This window comes from Tachypleus tridentatus, chromosome 10, assembly GCF_004210375.1.
Source record: "Tachypleus tridentatus isolate NWPU-2018 chromosome 10, ASM421037v1, whole genome shotgun sequence".
NCBI classification, from domain to species: domain Eukaryota; kingdom Metazoa; phylum Arthropoda; class Merostomata; order Xiphosura; family Limulidae; genus Tachypleus; species Tachypleus tridentatus.
The window spans coordinates 36,768,537-36,784,006 of record NC_134834.1 but is presented as its reverse complement, the minus strand read 5'-3'; the positions used below and the strand labels follow the sequence as shown (position 1 = coordinate 36,784,006).

The following is a 15,470-nucleotide window of genomic DNA, read 5'->3' as shown; positions in this document are numbered from 1 at the left end:
GAAAAGTCTTTTCACCTCTATGGTTAAAAAAGTTGATGAATCAACTTCAACACCCATTTCTCCGCCCTACATACATTCCAACAAATCCCAAGATCCACCTCCTTCAGTTCTGGGTACATGCATTTCCTCAGATACATCTTCTTCTCCCACCCCAACATGCACAACGATCATTCGTTCACGTCCTCATTCACTGGAATCCTCTTCCACCAGCCATCACCTGCCAAATCGACCCAGGGCAGGATCCATGGAGGTCGATAGACCTCCCTCGAATACGGACAGTAAGGAAAAAAGAAACAGAAGGGCTCTCCACCCATTTCGCCTACACAAAAATAAAAATGGCCACCTTGATACAATGGAACTGTCGAGGTTTACGTTCTGATCTGGATGACATCAAAACACTGATTGCTTCCTACAATCCTGTATGTCTTTCCTTACAGGAAACATTTCTGAAACCTGCCGATACAGTCACCTTTCGTCGGTTTCCTTTGTACAGAAATGACAGGCTATGTGAGAGATGAGTGCATGGAGGAGTGGCACTGTTAGTTGATCAGTATGTGCCCACCCTGCCTTTACCACTCGACACACCCTTGAAGGCCATAGCCATCTGTGTTTCCTTGGGTCGGACCATCACTATTTGTTCTCTCTACCTGTCACCTAGAGACATAGATCAATCAGACCTTGATATTTTCATTGAACAGTTGCTGTCTCCTTTTTCAGTCCTGGAGGACTTTAATGGTCATCATCCCCTCTGGGGAAGTGCTGATATTAATAGTAGGGGTCGCTCTGTAGAGTGTATGCTCACTGATCAAAACCTTTCTCTTTTCAATATTGGTTCTTCTACTTATTTTCATGCACCTAGTCAGTCCTTCAGTGCTATTGATCTCTCAATTTGCTTCCCTTTACTATTCTCCCACTTTTCATGGAGGGTTGACAATAATCCATAAGGCAGTGATCATTTTCCTATAATTTTGAGAGAGACCAGCTGTGATCAATGCCACTCGACTTGCATGCCCCAGTGGAAGCTGGATCATGCAAACTGGCCCTCTTTCACTGCTCTCGCAGAACTTGATGCTGCTATTGTCTGTAAGTCATCAGTAGACGACTGTGTGGAAGCAGTAAGTGACTGGATTATACAAGCAGCTGCTCAATGTATTTCTAAAACCTCGACCCGTTTTCCACGATATCCTCGTCCGTGGTGGAATTCTGCCTGCTGCATGCCATGTAAAGCTCAAAAATGGGCCTGGGATACTTTTTATAGATATCCCACACTCGAACTGCATCGCTTTCCAGCAGGCCTGCGCACATGCTCGGTGGGTAAGATGCCAAAGCCAGAAAGAATCTTGGATTAAGTTCACAACCAGCGTATTTTCTATCACCATTTCCAAAGAAATATGGGACAAGATTCGAAAGGTCAGTGGGCAATATAATTCTGTCCCCCTCTCTATCTTGCTCTCTAATGGTCAGAAAGTAGCTGATACCCAGCACATTGCCGATATTGTAGGTTAAAGTTTTTGCCTGGTCTTAGCACTTCTGCTTCTTCCTCCACCTTCTTAGCCATCACCTGTATTTTTTTTCGAGCTGATTGTCTCTATGAATGTAATTGTTCATTTGCACTTGTGGAACTCAAACTGGTCCTTCATCAGTCTGCCAGTACATCAGTTGAACCTGATGATGTACACTATGAAATGCTGTGTCGTTTATGTCCTGCTTCTCTTGCTATTCTTCTGATTGTTTTTAACCAGATCTGGTAGGAGAATGTTTTTCCTGATGCCTGGTGCCAAGCTATTGTCCTACAGTTCTCTAAGCCTGGGAATGATTCCAAGATTCCTTCAAACTACCGTCCAATTGCTTTGACGAGCTGTTTCTGTAAGAGTTTATAGAGGATAGTTGATGCTCGTCTTGTTTGGTTCCTTGAATCAAACAACCTTCTCTCACCCACGCAGTGTGAGTTCTGATGACAGCGCTCCACTGTGGACCACCTGATTTGACTTGAATCATCAATCAGGGAAGCCTTTCTCAAATGACAACATCTTGTATCAATATTAAACATTGAGAAGGCTTATGATACAGCATGGAGGTATGGCATTTTGGGAAACCTCCATATATGTGGGTTATGTGGCCATTTGCCCATTTTTATTAATTTTTTTAATGGACAGGAGATTCCAAGTTTGTGTGGGTTCGACATTTTACCGTTCTTTTCTACAGGAACTTGGGGTTCTTCAGTGCTGTGTTTTGAGTGTCACACTTTTCAATATAAAGATTTATGCCATCACTGAACAACTCCCTCTCACTGTTGCAAATGGGCTCTATGTCGACGACTTTCACATCTCATGTGAGTCGTTGAACATGAGGTATATTGAGTGGCAGCTATAGACTGCCCTCAATCGTTTACTGAAGTGGACTACAGCAAACGGCTTTAATTTCTTTCTCTCTAAAACCGTTTGCATGCACTTTTTCTGCCAATGGGGTATTCACGCTGATCCTGAACTCTGTATCGATGAAGTTGTGCTGCCTGTGGTCTATGAAACAAAGTTCTTGGGGCTTTCCACACTTCCCCAGTTCAGTTCATAGAGTCTTATGAAGCTTCTTTGCACCTCTACTGTTTGCAACTGTCTTTACTGTATGCTTCAAAACATAGTTCCTTACTAAAGCATCCCACATGGAGTTGCATTTTTTTTCCTGGGGGGATAATTTTTCAGAACAGACTATCTGCCATTGTTCCTTTTGGCCTTCTTATCCAGGCAAAGTTGGATGAATTGTGCCTGTCCTTGGATAACATTGCTGTATCCACTGGTCAGCCCATTCTACCATGGCTTCTTACAGTCCCTAACTGTAACCTATCTTTAAGTCATTTAAGAAAAGCAGATGCTCCTGATTGGAAATTCTGTCTGTTATTTGCTGAACATCTTTTGAACCATATTTCCATTCTTATTTATACTGATGGTTCGAAATCAGGTGACTGTGTGGGCTCTACCATGGTTTGTTGTAGTTTGGTGGTTGTGTGCAGAATCCCATCTACAGCTCTGTTTACTGCTGAACTGTACACCATTTATCTTGCCCTGGATCACATAGAAGCAAAGCAGTACTCAAACTGCACTATTTAAACTAGCTTGCTTAGTTCACTACTGGCCATGAAATCACTTCACGTTAGTTCACACCCTGTTTTCACCGATATTCAAAACCGACTGCCCCATTTCTCTTTAACATCTACTTCTATACCGTTGATATTCGCGGGAACGAGCTCACCAATGCCGTAGCTAAATCTATCTACTCTGGCATTATCACCACTGTGCCTGTTCCATTCATGGACTATGGTCCTGTTTTCAAGGTTCAGCTTCAAGCCAGCTGGCAGTCGACTTGGAGTGAGCAACGCGAAAACAAGCTTTTTCAAATAAAACCCTATATTGGACTTTGGCCATCTAGTTTCCACAAGCTTCGGAAGGAGGAAGTTGTTCTAACTGGATTACACATTGGTCACAGTTTTTAACTCATCATTTTCTTTTATCTGGGACTGATGCACCAATGTGTTGTCTGTGTAACACTCAGGTTACAATAAGCCACATTTTACTTTCTTGCCGTCGTTATAACTCTCAACAACAGTACCATTTTCACCATATTTTGTTCCAAGGTTTGTCCATAACGTTAGACAGTGTTATTGGTGATGGTGACACTGTTTTTAGTGTTTTAAAGGCCATTAATCTTTTTAGTGCCATTTAAGTTTTTAATTTATACATTAAACCATTTTTAATGTGGTTCCATTTTAAGAATCAAAGTCCATCTAGTTTGATTTGAAGTTAGAAATGGCCATAACATCAAATAACTCGAAACCAGGACTGGAAAGGCCAACTTCAGGTGACTAACACTGCTGTTTGAAATACGAGGTCTGTTCAAAAAATACGCGGACTGACGTCATAAAACAAAATGTACTTTATTTATAAGTTACAGGTCTGGGACCCCTTCAAAGTACTCTCCTCCCCAACACACACACTTATCCCAACGGTGTTTCCACTTGTTGAAACAGTCCTGGTACGCTTCTTTTGTAATGTCTTCCAGCTCCTTCGTCGCATTTGCCTTAATCTCGGAAATCGTCTCAAATCTTCTTCCTTTCAAGGGTCTTTTGAGTTTGGGGAACAAGAAAAAATCGCAAGGAGCAAGGTCAGGCGAGTAGGGGGGTGGGGAAGAACAGTGATCGAGTGTTTGGCCAAAAACTCACGAGTTCTGAGAGCTGAATTCCGCAGCAACGTGGTGCATCTTCAATTTTTCGGTCAAAATCTCGTAACAAGATCCAACTGATATCCCACACTCTTCAGCAAGCTCCCTGACAGTCAGACGTTGATTTGCCCGCACCAGGGTGTTGATTTTGTCGACATGTGGGTCGTCAGTTGACTGGAAGGACGTCCAGGACGCTAGGATGTTGTTGATGCCTTGAGCATCGCTAATACTCTTGGTGAAAGCTTTTCTCGTGCATCTAGTACTTCTATTTCTCCCCCATCTTAGCCATCAAGACGTGGACAGCGTGATCGTCTCTTTTTTTTTTCGGGCTAATTGTCCCTATGACTATAATCGCCCATTTACGCTGGCGGAGGTCAAACATGCCTCTTCAGTGGTCTGGTAGTACATCGCCAATGACACTGTCCAGCGTCAAGGGGGAACCCATGGTAAAAACGTGTAAAATGGTGCCGTCGCTCAGGTCATAATGACGGCACGATAGTAAAATGTGGGCTATTGTGATTTGAGTGTCACACAGACCACACATTGGTCAATCAGTACCAGATAAAAGAAAACGATGAGTTAAAAAGGCCAATGGCCCTTAAAACTCTAAGTTTTTAATTAGAAAATTGGACTTTGTTTAGTTTAACATGATTCCTTTTTACGTATTTTAATAATTTTACTTTTTTATCGGGTGTTTGGCCAACGTCAACGAACCAACTCTAACTTCAAATTTCATAGCTAACTTTAATAAATTTTGCAAATCTGCAGAAAAGTATATACGAGGCAGTCAAACATTGGTAAATTCCTTTGTGAAACAAACAAAATTATGATCATTCGTGACGTATTGATAGAATAATTATTGATAAAAATCAGTTACACAAGCAACTTCAAATATACAGGGTGGCCCGTAAGTCCCTACCCATCCATATATCTTATGTATCCAGTGTATCTGTGTGCTGTCCCTCATTTCATGAACCCACGTATTTTTCACAATACACTCTTCAAGTGTAAATAGGCTTACATCGGCCATATTTCTCTGAAAAAAAAAGAAACAAATTTATTATACATGCGTAATTGAATATAACATAATAACATATGGATGGGTAGGGAGTTATGGGCCACCCTGTATAAAAAAAGCCAGAGCGTTTTGGTAACCCTAAGCTCCAACAATGGCTTTTATGTCATGTTGCCAAGCGATGAAAGTATAACAACATTGTTGTTAGTCTATGTGCTGAAAGTATAAAATAAAATATACATACAACAAAATTGGAAAAATATTTGACTTCTTAATTTAGAGTCATCGTTGGTGAAATAACAGAAAAATAGCTTAATTTAGAAACGATTTAAGTTTAAAATCAAATTTATGTTTTTACTTTCAGAACAAATTCTACACTCTTGGCTCTAGACAGGGAAATCACAGACTGTGTTATTACTTTAGGCTTATTACACCAACACTCACTATTTATAAGGTTCGATATCCCCCATCCCCGTCACTAAAATCTTAATTGGCAGACAGTAATCAAATTGTTCTATATGGATAAATTAATGTTGACTTTTGAGACGACTCTATTTTGAAAAATCAGGAGTGACGCGAAACACTGGCTTTCATATACAGCGTGGCCCGTAAGTTCCTACCTATCCATATGTTGTGTCTAAACAACGTTATAATACTAATGATGAATTGAAGGCAGCTGCTACCGCGGCATTTGGAACATTAACCCCTGCTATGTTGAGGAAAATGTCTCGCATAATATTATGCAGCGAGAATGAGGGACAGCACACAGATACACTGGATGCATAAGATATATGGATGGGTAGGGACTTACGGGCCACCATGTAGATGGCAGAATCTTTTGTTTTATGACGTAATATTCTTGATCTATCAGTAACACTTGAAGTTGTTTACGTGACATTTATAGCCCTACTGTACTTACCTATCAATCTACATACGTACCTATTATGTACGTATGTAGATTGATAACACACGTTACAGCAACTCAGTATTAAAAAAACTTGTTTGGATAAATGTTGGGGCTTCTTCGTCATTCACTGTTTTGATTTTTGTGTGATGATGACTAAATATAGGATTATCTATTAGAAAATATAAGGATATTATAGAACAGTTGATTATAAATATGGCAGATAAAGAACTTATTATTTAGATAAGATAACAAAATGAGAAAAATACTTATAAGAGGGTTATAGTGAAAGCTTCAAAATATGGGGGCGATATAGGGCTGGTGGGAGGAAGGACTAACAGAACATATGATGACTAAATAATTGGGAGTATAATCTAGGATGTGTTATTTGCCTAGCCAAAGCGAATAGAATAATCACATACAAACATATCATCCATAAGCCTTACTGCGCAACACAGCAAAAGAGTTAATCTTGAAATGTAAATTATGAAAAGAAGTGTAAATCCTGGTTTAAGTAATTGTTATTTGTAGTTATACGTGTAGAAAAATACCAATTTTTGTAACGTTGACAGAAATGTTACATTAAATATTCCCTTTTTAAATCCAGACATTTTGTGATAGTGTCTCTTGACTTATCCATTTGTATAGATACTTTATCTCTGTTTTGGAAACCTTGCATGCGCTAGTGATTAGCTTGTTGGACTAAGGAACCGGGTGCCCTCGCGTTTGGACGTAGTACTACCATACATATTTTGCTCTTTGAGTTGTGGGTATTTACAAACAGTGATGTGCACAGGGGAAAGAAAGCATCCACTGTTATTATTTATATTTTAAAAGTATTTATAAGACTAGTTGAATAGAAATAAAAGAGGATCTCTTTTCTTATCATTGGTTTATCCCATATCTAAAGAGATAACCCATAATTCCAATAATCTTGCCTAACACACCCACCTGTAAAAAAAAAAAAAAAAAGGCTCGTTTTACCTTGCTTGGAAGGTGCTCCTCTTCTGTCACTTTGCGGGTGTTTTCACATATCACTGAAGTGATACAGGAATCGGAATTTGGATCTGACCTCCATATGGCTTCCAGATCTGTTGACACAGATTTCTTTATTAAAACGTAGCGTTTCACGTGCCTCTTAGTTTTCATCTTTTTAAAGTTGTTTTAGTTGTTCTATATAATTAACTTTTTTATTTTCAAGGAAGTGAATTTTTCATGGTTTAACAACGCTTACGCGTGAATAAGAGTTGTTAGAGATTTGAAGTGAAAAAAATATAGTTTCGAAAACTTTAATATTCGGTACTTTATGTATGTGTAGATTCTACCATATAATCTGTATTTTTGTTGTTGTTGTTGTTGTGTGTGTGTATTAAATTACAAGACTGACAGAGGTATGTGGATAATATTGTATAAAAACTCTGTTGTATGCTTGATTTCCAAATGGTTCATTATGTATCAAACGAGAGCAGTTTAAGCTATTTGTAAAGTTTATGTGCGAATCTGTGATTTTGAATATATGTATTTTTCCCAGTTTATATTATTACAGAGAGAAAGTAGTTATAAATAAACATCAAAATGTCGTCGCGAATTGTGATAAGGAAAAACCTATGTTGTAAGAAATTATCGGTGCATGCTGACAGGCTGATGAAACGACGAATTTTTTACACAGCTGTCTACAGAAGGTTGGATGAACTTTGACTCATTACTGTAGAAGTTCAAGCGCACCTCTTGGAGTTGGCATTATGATGAAATCCCAGAAAGTGGCATACATAATCAGTTAGAAAGGAAGTTAACCACGCAACTAAGAAATTATAAGTGAAACATCTCAAGGCTATTCCATTTTTGATCATCGACTTCATAGAAGAGACCTTGAGAGGAGTCCCTTTTATGGGTATAACTGATGGTAATTCAAAACTAACATTTCACGCAGTGTTATTTAAACTGAACTGGGTCTAATGGTGTTCACAGAATTTAATCTCATGCCCTTTCGTTGAGATGTGCCTACATGAAGATTGTTTTTTTGAAATTCGTACAAAGCTACACGAGGGCTATCTGCGCTAGCCGTCCCTAATTTAGTAATGTAAGACTAGAGAGAAGGCAGCTAGTCGTCATCACCCACCGCCAACTCTTAGGATGCTCTTTTACCAACGAATAGTGGGATTGACTGTAACATTACCATGCCCCCACGGTTGAAAGAGCGAGCACCGTTGGTGTGACGGGGATTGTGTGTCAAACGTCCTAATCGCCTGGTCATGCCAGGTCAACCTACATGAAATGAAATTCACTAAAATTTCTCTTATCCAATGGAACTTTATTTGAAACCGCTACAACTCTTTCCCTCTCTCCAAGCAAGTTTGAGTAAACATTATATTATTTGAGAGTAACCTACATTTATCAACATTATCTTATATAACAAAGTCAAAGCGGGTGAGAGTTATTTGAGTTGTGTTTGGAAAGCTTTGAGAATCATATTATATCAATTTCATTTCAGATAAGACAGCGCAGCTTTTTAGATTGTGAATAGCGATTCTTTGTTGTTTGTTTCTTTTTGAGTTTCGTGCAAAGCTACACGAGGGCTATCTATGTTAGCCGCCCCTAATTTGCCAGTGTCAGACTAGAGAGAAGGCAGCTAGCCATCACCACGTACCGTCAACTCTTAGGCTACTCTTTTACCAACGAATAGTGGGATTGACCGTAACGTCGCCACGGCTGAAAGGGCGAGCATGTGTGGTGTGACGGGGATTCTAACCCGCGATCCTCGGATTACGAGTCGAGCACCCTTACCACTTACTGTTCTACAGATTTAAAATAACTTATTTTAAATAAGTAATAAATATATACTAAAACTTTAAAATATGGACATGTAAAAAAAGCGTCATTTTATGTACTTGAACCAGAACCTGTTTATTTTGTTCAAACAGTGTTATATGTCGCTACGTATTTTATTTGTAATACACAAAAATATTGTATCTTGTGCTTCTCGAACTGAGTGTAAAGTTCGATTTTGATCATATATACTGCGTAATGCTTTCGCCACAGTGTAGCTCAAGGTGGTTTGCAATTTATTCTTTGCTTTTGCCATTTTCTAAATCGTTTTTGAGATTGCATTTGGTCGACACTTTTTATTTCAAACTTCTATCTCAGAATCTCAGAGAGGCGTAGCTAGGCGCAACATGCAGTCGGGTTCCGTGGTCTGATTTAACTATAGAACTGCTGAGACATTTTGTATTGTTTCGGAGAGGGAGTTTTGGCATGATTTAGTGATGATGTTTAACGTAAAAACATGTTATTGAGGTCGTTAAAATGGTACTGACTGATTACCGAGTGAGCATATTATTATTGAACCAGTTAAAGTTTGTGCCTTAGACAGGAGAAGAAATTTAATAAGTGTTCATTTAGTTTATTTCCAAGATAAGCATATTACTTGGTGAGGTTGTAAAACTTGTCATTTAAGAAATAAAACACTTTTCATTAAGTGGACAGGTTTATTATAACCAGACTAGGGGCGTAGATTTTGTTACACCCGATGGAGGGTATGATTTTTGCAACCACTTATGTGCACTGTTCAATATGCAAATTGGTAATCTCTGATTACGTGAACCTGAAAGCTGTAAACATGCAGTCACAGAGTAATCTTGTTGCCACGGTACTTGCATGTATACTTAGACCTACTGACTGATACAAACTATCGCTTAGATCGAAAAGCTTAGAAGCACGCCTATATTAAAGATGTACATTTCGACTACTGAAAAAGTCTACATCTAGGCCTCATTATGTAATTCCATTGGTAAGAACACGAGAATCACAAGAATAAACACACAGTTTGCAGGCCTGTGATGCAATAAAACAATTCAACAACCAAACTGTAGGGGGGGATGATTGTATGCACCATACCTCCACCTAAAATAAAGGGGGATGTATTTCCCATTCCCCCATGATCTAGGCCCCTGTTCCAGACCATGTGAAGTCAAGATGTATTTAAGTATCTCAAATATTTGCAATCAAACACTAGTCCAGTTGAATTGAAAGCATTCTAGCTTCTGTAAAAGAATTACTGTTATACATTTAGTTCAATGTCTAAATTTGTTCTTATGCATATAGTGTTGAAGATTCTTGAGAGCAAGAATCAACAATATGTGGTTTACTAGCATGTTTCAGATTATTGTTGAAAGTTTGAGAATTTGGTGTGAACTTATAAAAGCTAGCAGCTAGTCAACAGACAGTTGTATATTATTGGTCAAATATAGTCAGTATACTATAAGCCTTAGAAGCTATAAATTGTGATTAACACTTATCAACTGGGAAACTACAGAATTTGACTAGGAACGTTGTAGATTTCGAACATTACAAACCATTTAACTTCAGTGAATTAACTTTGGGCATTTGCTTTTCTATGAGGATATGAAATATCTTCATCAGTAAAAAGCAAACTTGTAAGTGGTGTGAGGCCAACCAAGCTAGCTAGCTTAAGTGAGGTGTAACAATGTCAACCCTAAATTAATTTGCTTGTCGTGGACCTGGATGGTCTACAAGATATTCAGTTCTTGACTTGATATAAGACTCAGTATTGTCTGTAAGTTTGTAAAACTGTTGTATATAAGTCATTATTTATAATAAGTATTAGTAATAACTTATTATAAATTGTATTGTTTGTACATTCAAATATATTTGTGTTAAGAAAGAAAATTATGTGTATCAGTCTTGTTGGCAAATATAAATTTGATACATATCAAAATTCAAATATCTGGCTATATTAAATTATAATACATAATGTAAGTGATATAAATTATAATATGTAATGCTTCTTTGATGTCACTTGCAATGCTCATTTTCATAACACTGTCAATAGTATTAACTGTATGGATTTTGATAACAGAATTATTAAAGGTGCATACTGTTTTTCTGGTATACAATATGTAAAATGATCTATTCTCTAATTGCTAATTGTGACAAAGTGAGTCTTCATAGTACTTCATATTTTTGTAGCAGCAGTAAGAAAATATCACACTCTCATCTTTCAAATGGTATGTACTTGTTTCAGCCATGATAGCTAAACCAATGCTTTCTCATTAGCTCACTGGTTTCAATTGTTGATTCAAGGAATCTTCTCTGTGTTGTTACTTATGCACAAATAAGCACAAGAGGACAAATGAAAGGGGATATCAGCACAGTGATTGCATATAATGTGTGTTTTTACATATTGTTTATGCATATGAATGTACACATTCTTTTCTCTGCAGTAGTACAATTTTTTATTCCAGAGGTGAAGGTATTTATACTTGATGGCTTATTTGATGTAGACAATACAAACAGGACATCTTTCTTTATGAGAGTGACATTTTTTAAGGACGTCATCTACTTAATGCATTCACTTCCTGTTATGAGCTGCTTACAAATACATATTGATTATACACTATGCCATACACTGTGTTTAATTTTCTTCTTTTTGTAGCTCGTTTAGGTTGGAAATTCAGGTACATTTTTTTCTGTATCTCCAGGTTGTTTCAGTACTGGTTTTACCTTTAAGGAATTGCTGTGATGAGGATACCAAAACAGTATGTGTTTGTGTTATTGTATGTAGTTGTAATTCTGGTTTTATTTAGTATTTATATTAAGCCCAGTTGACTTTTGATATGTGTTCTGTTTTCATATCTTTAAATTTGAAAGTCAGTGTAGAAGTTTTTACACATTTTTCAACTGCAATTGAAACTAAGGAAAGAAGTTATACAAGAATATGCTTGTTTGTGCAGTTTGTTAATAAGATGGCTTTTGAAGGGATGTTAGCAAGTAAAGGAATAGTCTTACAAAGGTGTGCCAATTATCTCATGAATTGTTTAGCTTGTGTAAATAGAACCACATGCTGTTACTATACCTTTAAAACGGGTTGTAAAAGAACTTTATTAGCCTTAATTCTATTTAATGTCAGTGTACAATTTTAAGAAAATTGTGTGATCAAGAAGCTCAAAATTAGAGCCAGCTTTGTTTAGCTTTACAAATAATAAATACCCTGGTACACATACCATATTATCAAAGCCTTTACATTGTAGCTTTATTTCTAATAACAGTTAACCTTAAGCCTAATGGAGTGTGTGTATGTGTGTGTTTCTTTAATAATGTGTGCAAGGATTTTTATTTTATTTGTTTACAACTTTTCTTTCCCATTTATATTTGAAACAAATTAGTTATAAAATACTGGAGTAGTGGAAGCTCATCTGCTGATGGCTTTAATAGTGACAGAGAGGAGATGAAGATATTTCTTGTCTTTGGAGGTTCAGCAGTAAGCTTGAGGGCATATAATACAAAAGATTGAGGTATGATGGCTATAGATGGCACAGATAGCTCCTTTATGTGGCTTTGCACTTAAAAGATCTTCTTTCAAAGCACATAGTGTATGTACCTTTTGTGTTTACATATTCATACAATCAAATTCATGCACATTTAGCAACATTACCAAACATAGCTATTATAAATCTGTTGTTCACACTTTACTTTGGAAAGGGTATTTTTCACATTGTGTGGTATTTTGTAGGTTATATGATATCACTAAAAATTAATTACTGATGAGAAGGATATGTAATAGTTATTCCAATGCAAAATATCCATACACTCAGATCATAAAGTAGCATTTAGCTTGGGTGAATAGAATTTTCAAGCAAACTTGTACATAATGGCATTGGAAAGCAAAGGATAAGGATCAAAGTGTAGCACAAGGACTTTCCAGAAAGAAGCCTTCAACAAGCCGTACTCCAGACTAGGTAGCAAAGTTTGTCATCTTGTATACCCAACATAATCAAGAAGGAACATTATCTGGAGAAGTGATAAACATCATGTGTACACAAGCTGCTTTCATGACATATTTATTCAAGTACCTGGAGAATGAAATGGATATTCATGTTTTCATGTGTAGAAATTCTGATGAATATAATAGATGCAGCAACTGTTGATTTATGTGAGACCAGGCTGTTGAAATGGGCACCAGAAAACCATTGTTTTTGTTACATTAGTTAGATTATGGAAAACAGTAAGGATAAGTTACCAGTAGCCTTTGGACATGACAGGTTTATAACAAAGTATTTAGCATTGGAAACTCAGCTGTAGGGCTATTGTCAAGATACACTTTTGACAGGTAGAGCATGATGAAATATGATGACATAGATTGTAATGATGTGTTGAGGTTTCAAAATTGTTTTGATATAACATTCTTAATTTGTGTAGAACTAAAGTTTGATATACTCAAGGTGTGATGTGAAAGTACAGGATATATGTAGAACTAAATTCAAACAACTTATATGCTGAAGTTAAGACTGAAAGTTTAAATGTTTGCATGTAAACTGTGAAAGTTAAAAGTCTATAAATGCTACATAGGTTTTAATATGAGACTGGGGAAAATATATAACCTTAAAAAACTAAGAATTCATATTTTTAAAATGAGTTAGCATCTAAAGCCAAGTAGTATGAATTTATATGCTTAAAATGTGTATGAAAATATATTATGGATAAAAATATGTTTTGTGCTTAAAAGTGTCAAAATTAAAAGTATGTCTTTCAAATATAAGTACAGACTGAGTCTTTGTTTTCTAAATGATCAGATTTTCTGTGTGTTTCATTATCAAAGGGTTTTGAAACTTCTCTTTCTCCTCCAAACATCCCTTATATATCTTATAGGGTTTATTCTGTGTTTTTATATAATGAATTGTTAAAAGACTTATTTTTATGTATACATTGATGCAGAGAATAAGGTTAAAGATGGCTGTTGTTACATGCAAGTGTCATAAGATAGTGTTTATCTAGGCTTAACATGATGATCTAATTTTATTCATACTTGGTTTGTAGGTCAAAGTTTTAATTAGTATTTGAAGTATAGTGAATTTCTTTTAAATTCCCTAGTACCAATTTAATGAATGCATAGAGAAAGCAACATCCTGCAAGAAATGTAAATACTATACCATGTGCCATTATATTCATTATTTTGAAGAGAAACAACTGTATTCAATCCATATTTTTAAAATGAGTTTGAAATGAGTAATCTCTACTTATTTTTCTTTAACAAACTTCCAATTTTGAGGATTTGATTGTCAGTTTTTCTTGATAGTACACCATTAGCCAGAACATTAAAATTTTGAACCAATACTGAAAAGGTTTTCTCTTAGTTTCATTAATCCATTTTTCCAGTTCCAATTGACACTTCACCTATTCCTTGTTTTGTCTCAAAGAACCATTTTTGTGAAAACTTGTTGCTAAAGCATCAGTTTAAAACTAAGCTTATGGAGGATTTAAGCAGTAGTAAAGTGTTAGCTAAAGACTGATACATCCTTTGATTTTTTTAGTCAGGATGATATGCAGAGGAGAGGAGTTCAGTGTGGAAATTGTTTTTTGTCATATGTGAGTGTGAATAGACTCAGTCTGAGATTAGCAAAGACTGATAAAGTGTGTTCCAAGTTTCTTCATGAAATCACTACTCTCCTATATATTGTCATAATTTTTGTGTAAAGAAAGCATAATGCATATTCAAAATGTGTATAAAAGTACAATCCTAATGATAATATTTTTGCACTTTAGCAGGTAGCACATATTAGATCTATCAGTCTGTAGGTATCTACCTTTTGCATCACAACTATAGTTCTAAACAGCAGATTTAAAATCAGAATTCATGGTTTAGATCCCATGGGACTGGGGAAGTATCATATTAATTTTGGGGTTAAAAGGTGATAGGTAAAAGGCCATTATTTCAAAATTTCTGTGTTGAATACAATATAGCCATAAAAACACTACATGCACATTAAAAAAAGCTGGTGGTTGAGGGATCAAACATTCTACTAATATATTTTTGAAAGACTTTGAGGTATTATTATCTAGTCCAAGGTCTAAAAGTCTCAATGTCGATATATACAGGAAAAAGTACATCGTTCATGCTGTGAAGATGATTAGAACCACAAACCTTGTTCACGTGGTCACATGTAACTTTTTGAAACGATATCACGTGGATCAGGTTTAAGTCCATATGCTTCAGACTCGAAGCAGTATTTTCGGATGAATATGAGATATATTTCTTCACACCGAGATAATTCTGAATTTCTATAATTTAATTTTAACTCGTGTATATTGCATATGTTATATTTAAACAATTAAACATGCAATATAACGCTAAAAAATGAAAACATCCGTTAATATTACAAATATATACGATAATTTGTAATCATCGTGACAGACTCATTTTAAAACTTTTTATTTGCAAATGGTTTTCCCTTAAGTTGTTCGAAATGAAGTTCCGGTATTTTTCGCACTGTAACAAAAGAGTAGGTTTTGAGGTTAATAAATGTACAGGCAGCTGAGAAATGT

At 36.3% G+C, this 15,470-nt stretch overlaps 2 protein-coding genes across 12 annotated transcripts in view; both read left to right on the top strand.

The window, feature by feature from the left end:
- Positions 1–15,470, top strand: part of LOC143229062 (protein slit-like) — a 561,294-nt gene that overhangs the window by 366,822 nt on the left and 179,002 nt on the right. The window lies entirely within an intron of this gene.
- LOC143229063 (glycerol-3-phosphate acyltransferase 1, mitochondrial-like) overlaps positions 1–15,470 on the top strand; it is a 70,927-nt gene that overhangs the window by 6,578 nt on the left and 48,879 nt on the right. The window contains exons 2-3 of one of the 4 annotated variants that reach the window (XM_076460811.1): positions 11,630–11,686; positions 12,314–12,442. The exons of 1 other annotated variant lie outside the window; for it this stretch is intronic. Coding sequence is in view for 1 of the 3 variants with exons in the window: in XM_076460810.1 (XP_076316925.1) it covers positions 11,670–11,686 (17 nt within the window). In the remaining 2 variants the exon portion in view is untranslated. The remainder of the gene's footprint in view (positions 1–11,629; positions 11,687–12,313; positions 12,443–15,470) is intronic. 2 more of the 4 variants (XM_076460810.1, XM_076460812.1) reach the window with 2 other exon arrangements.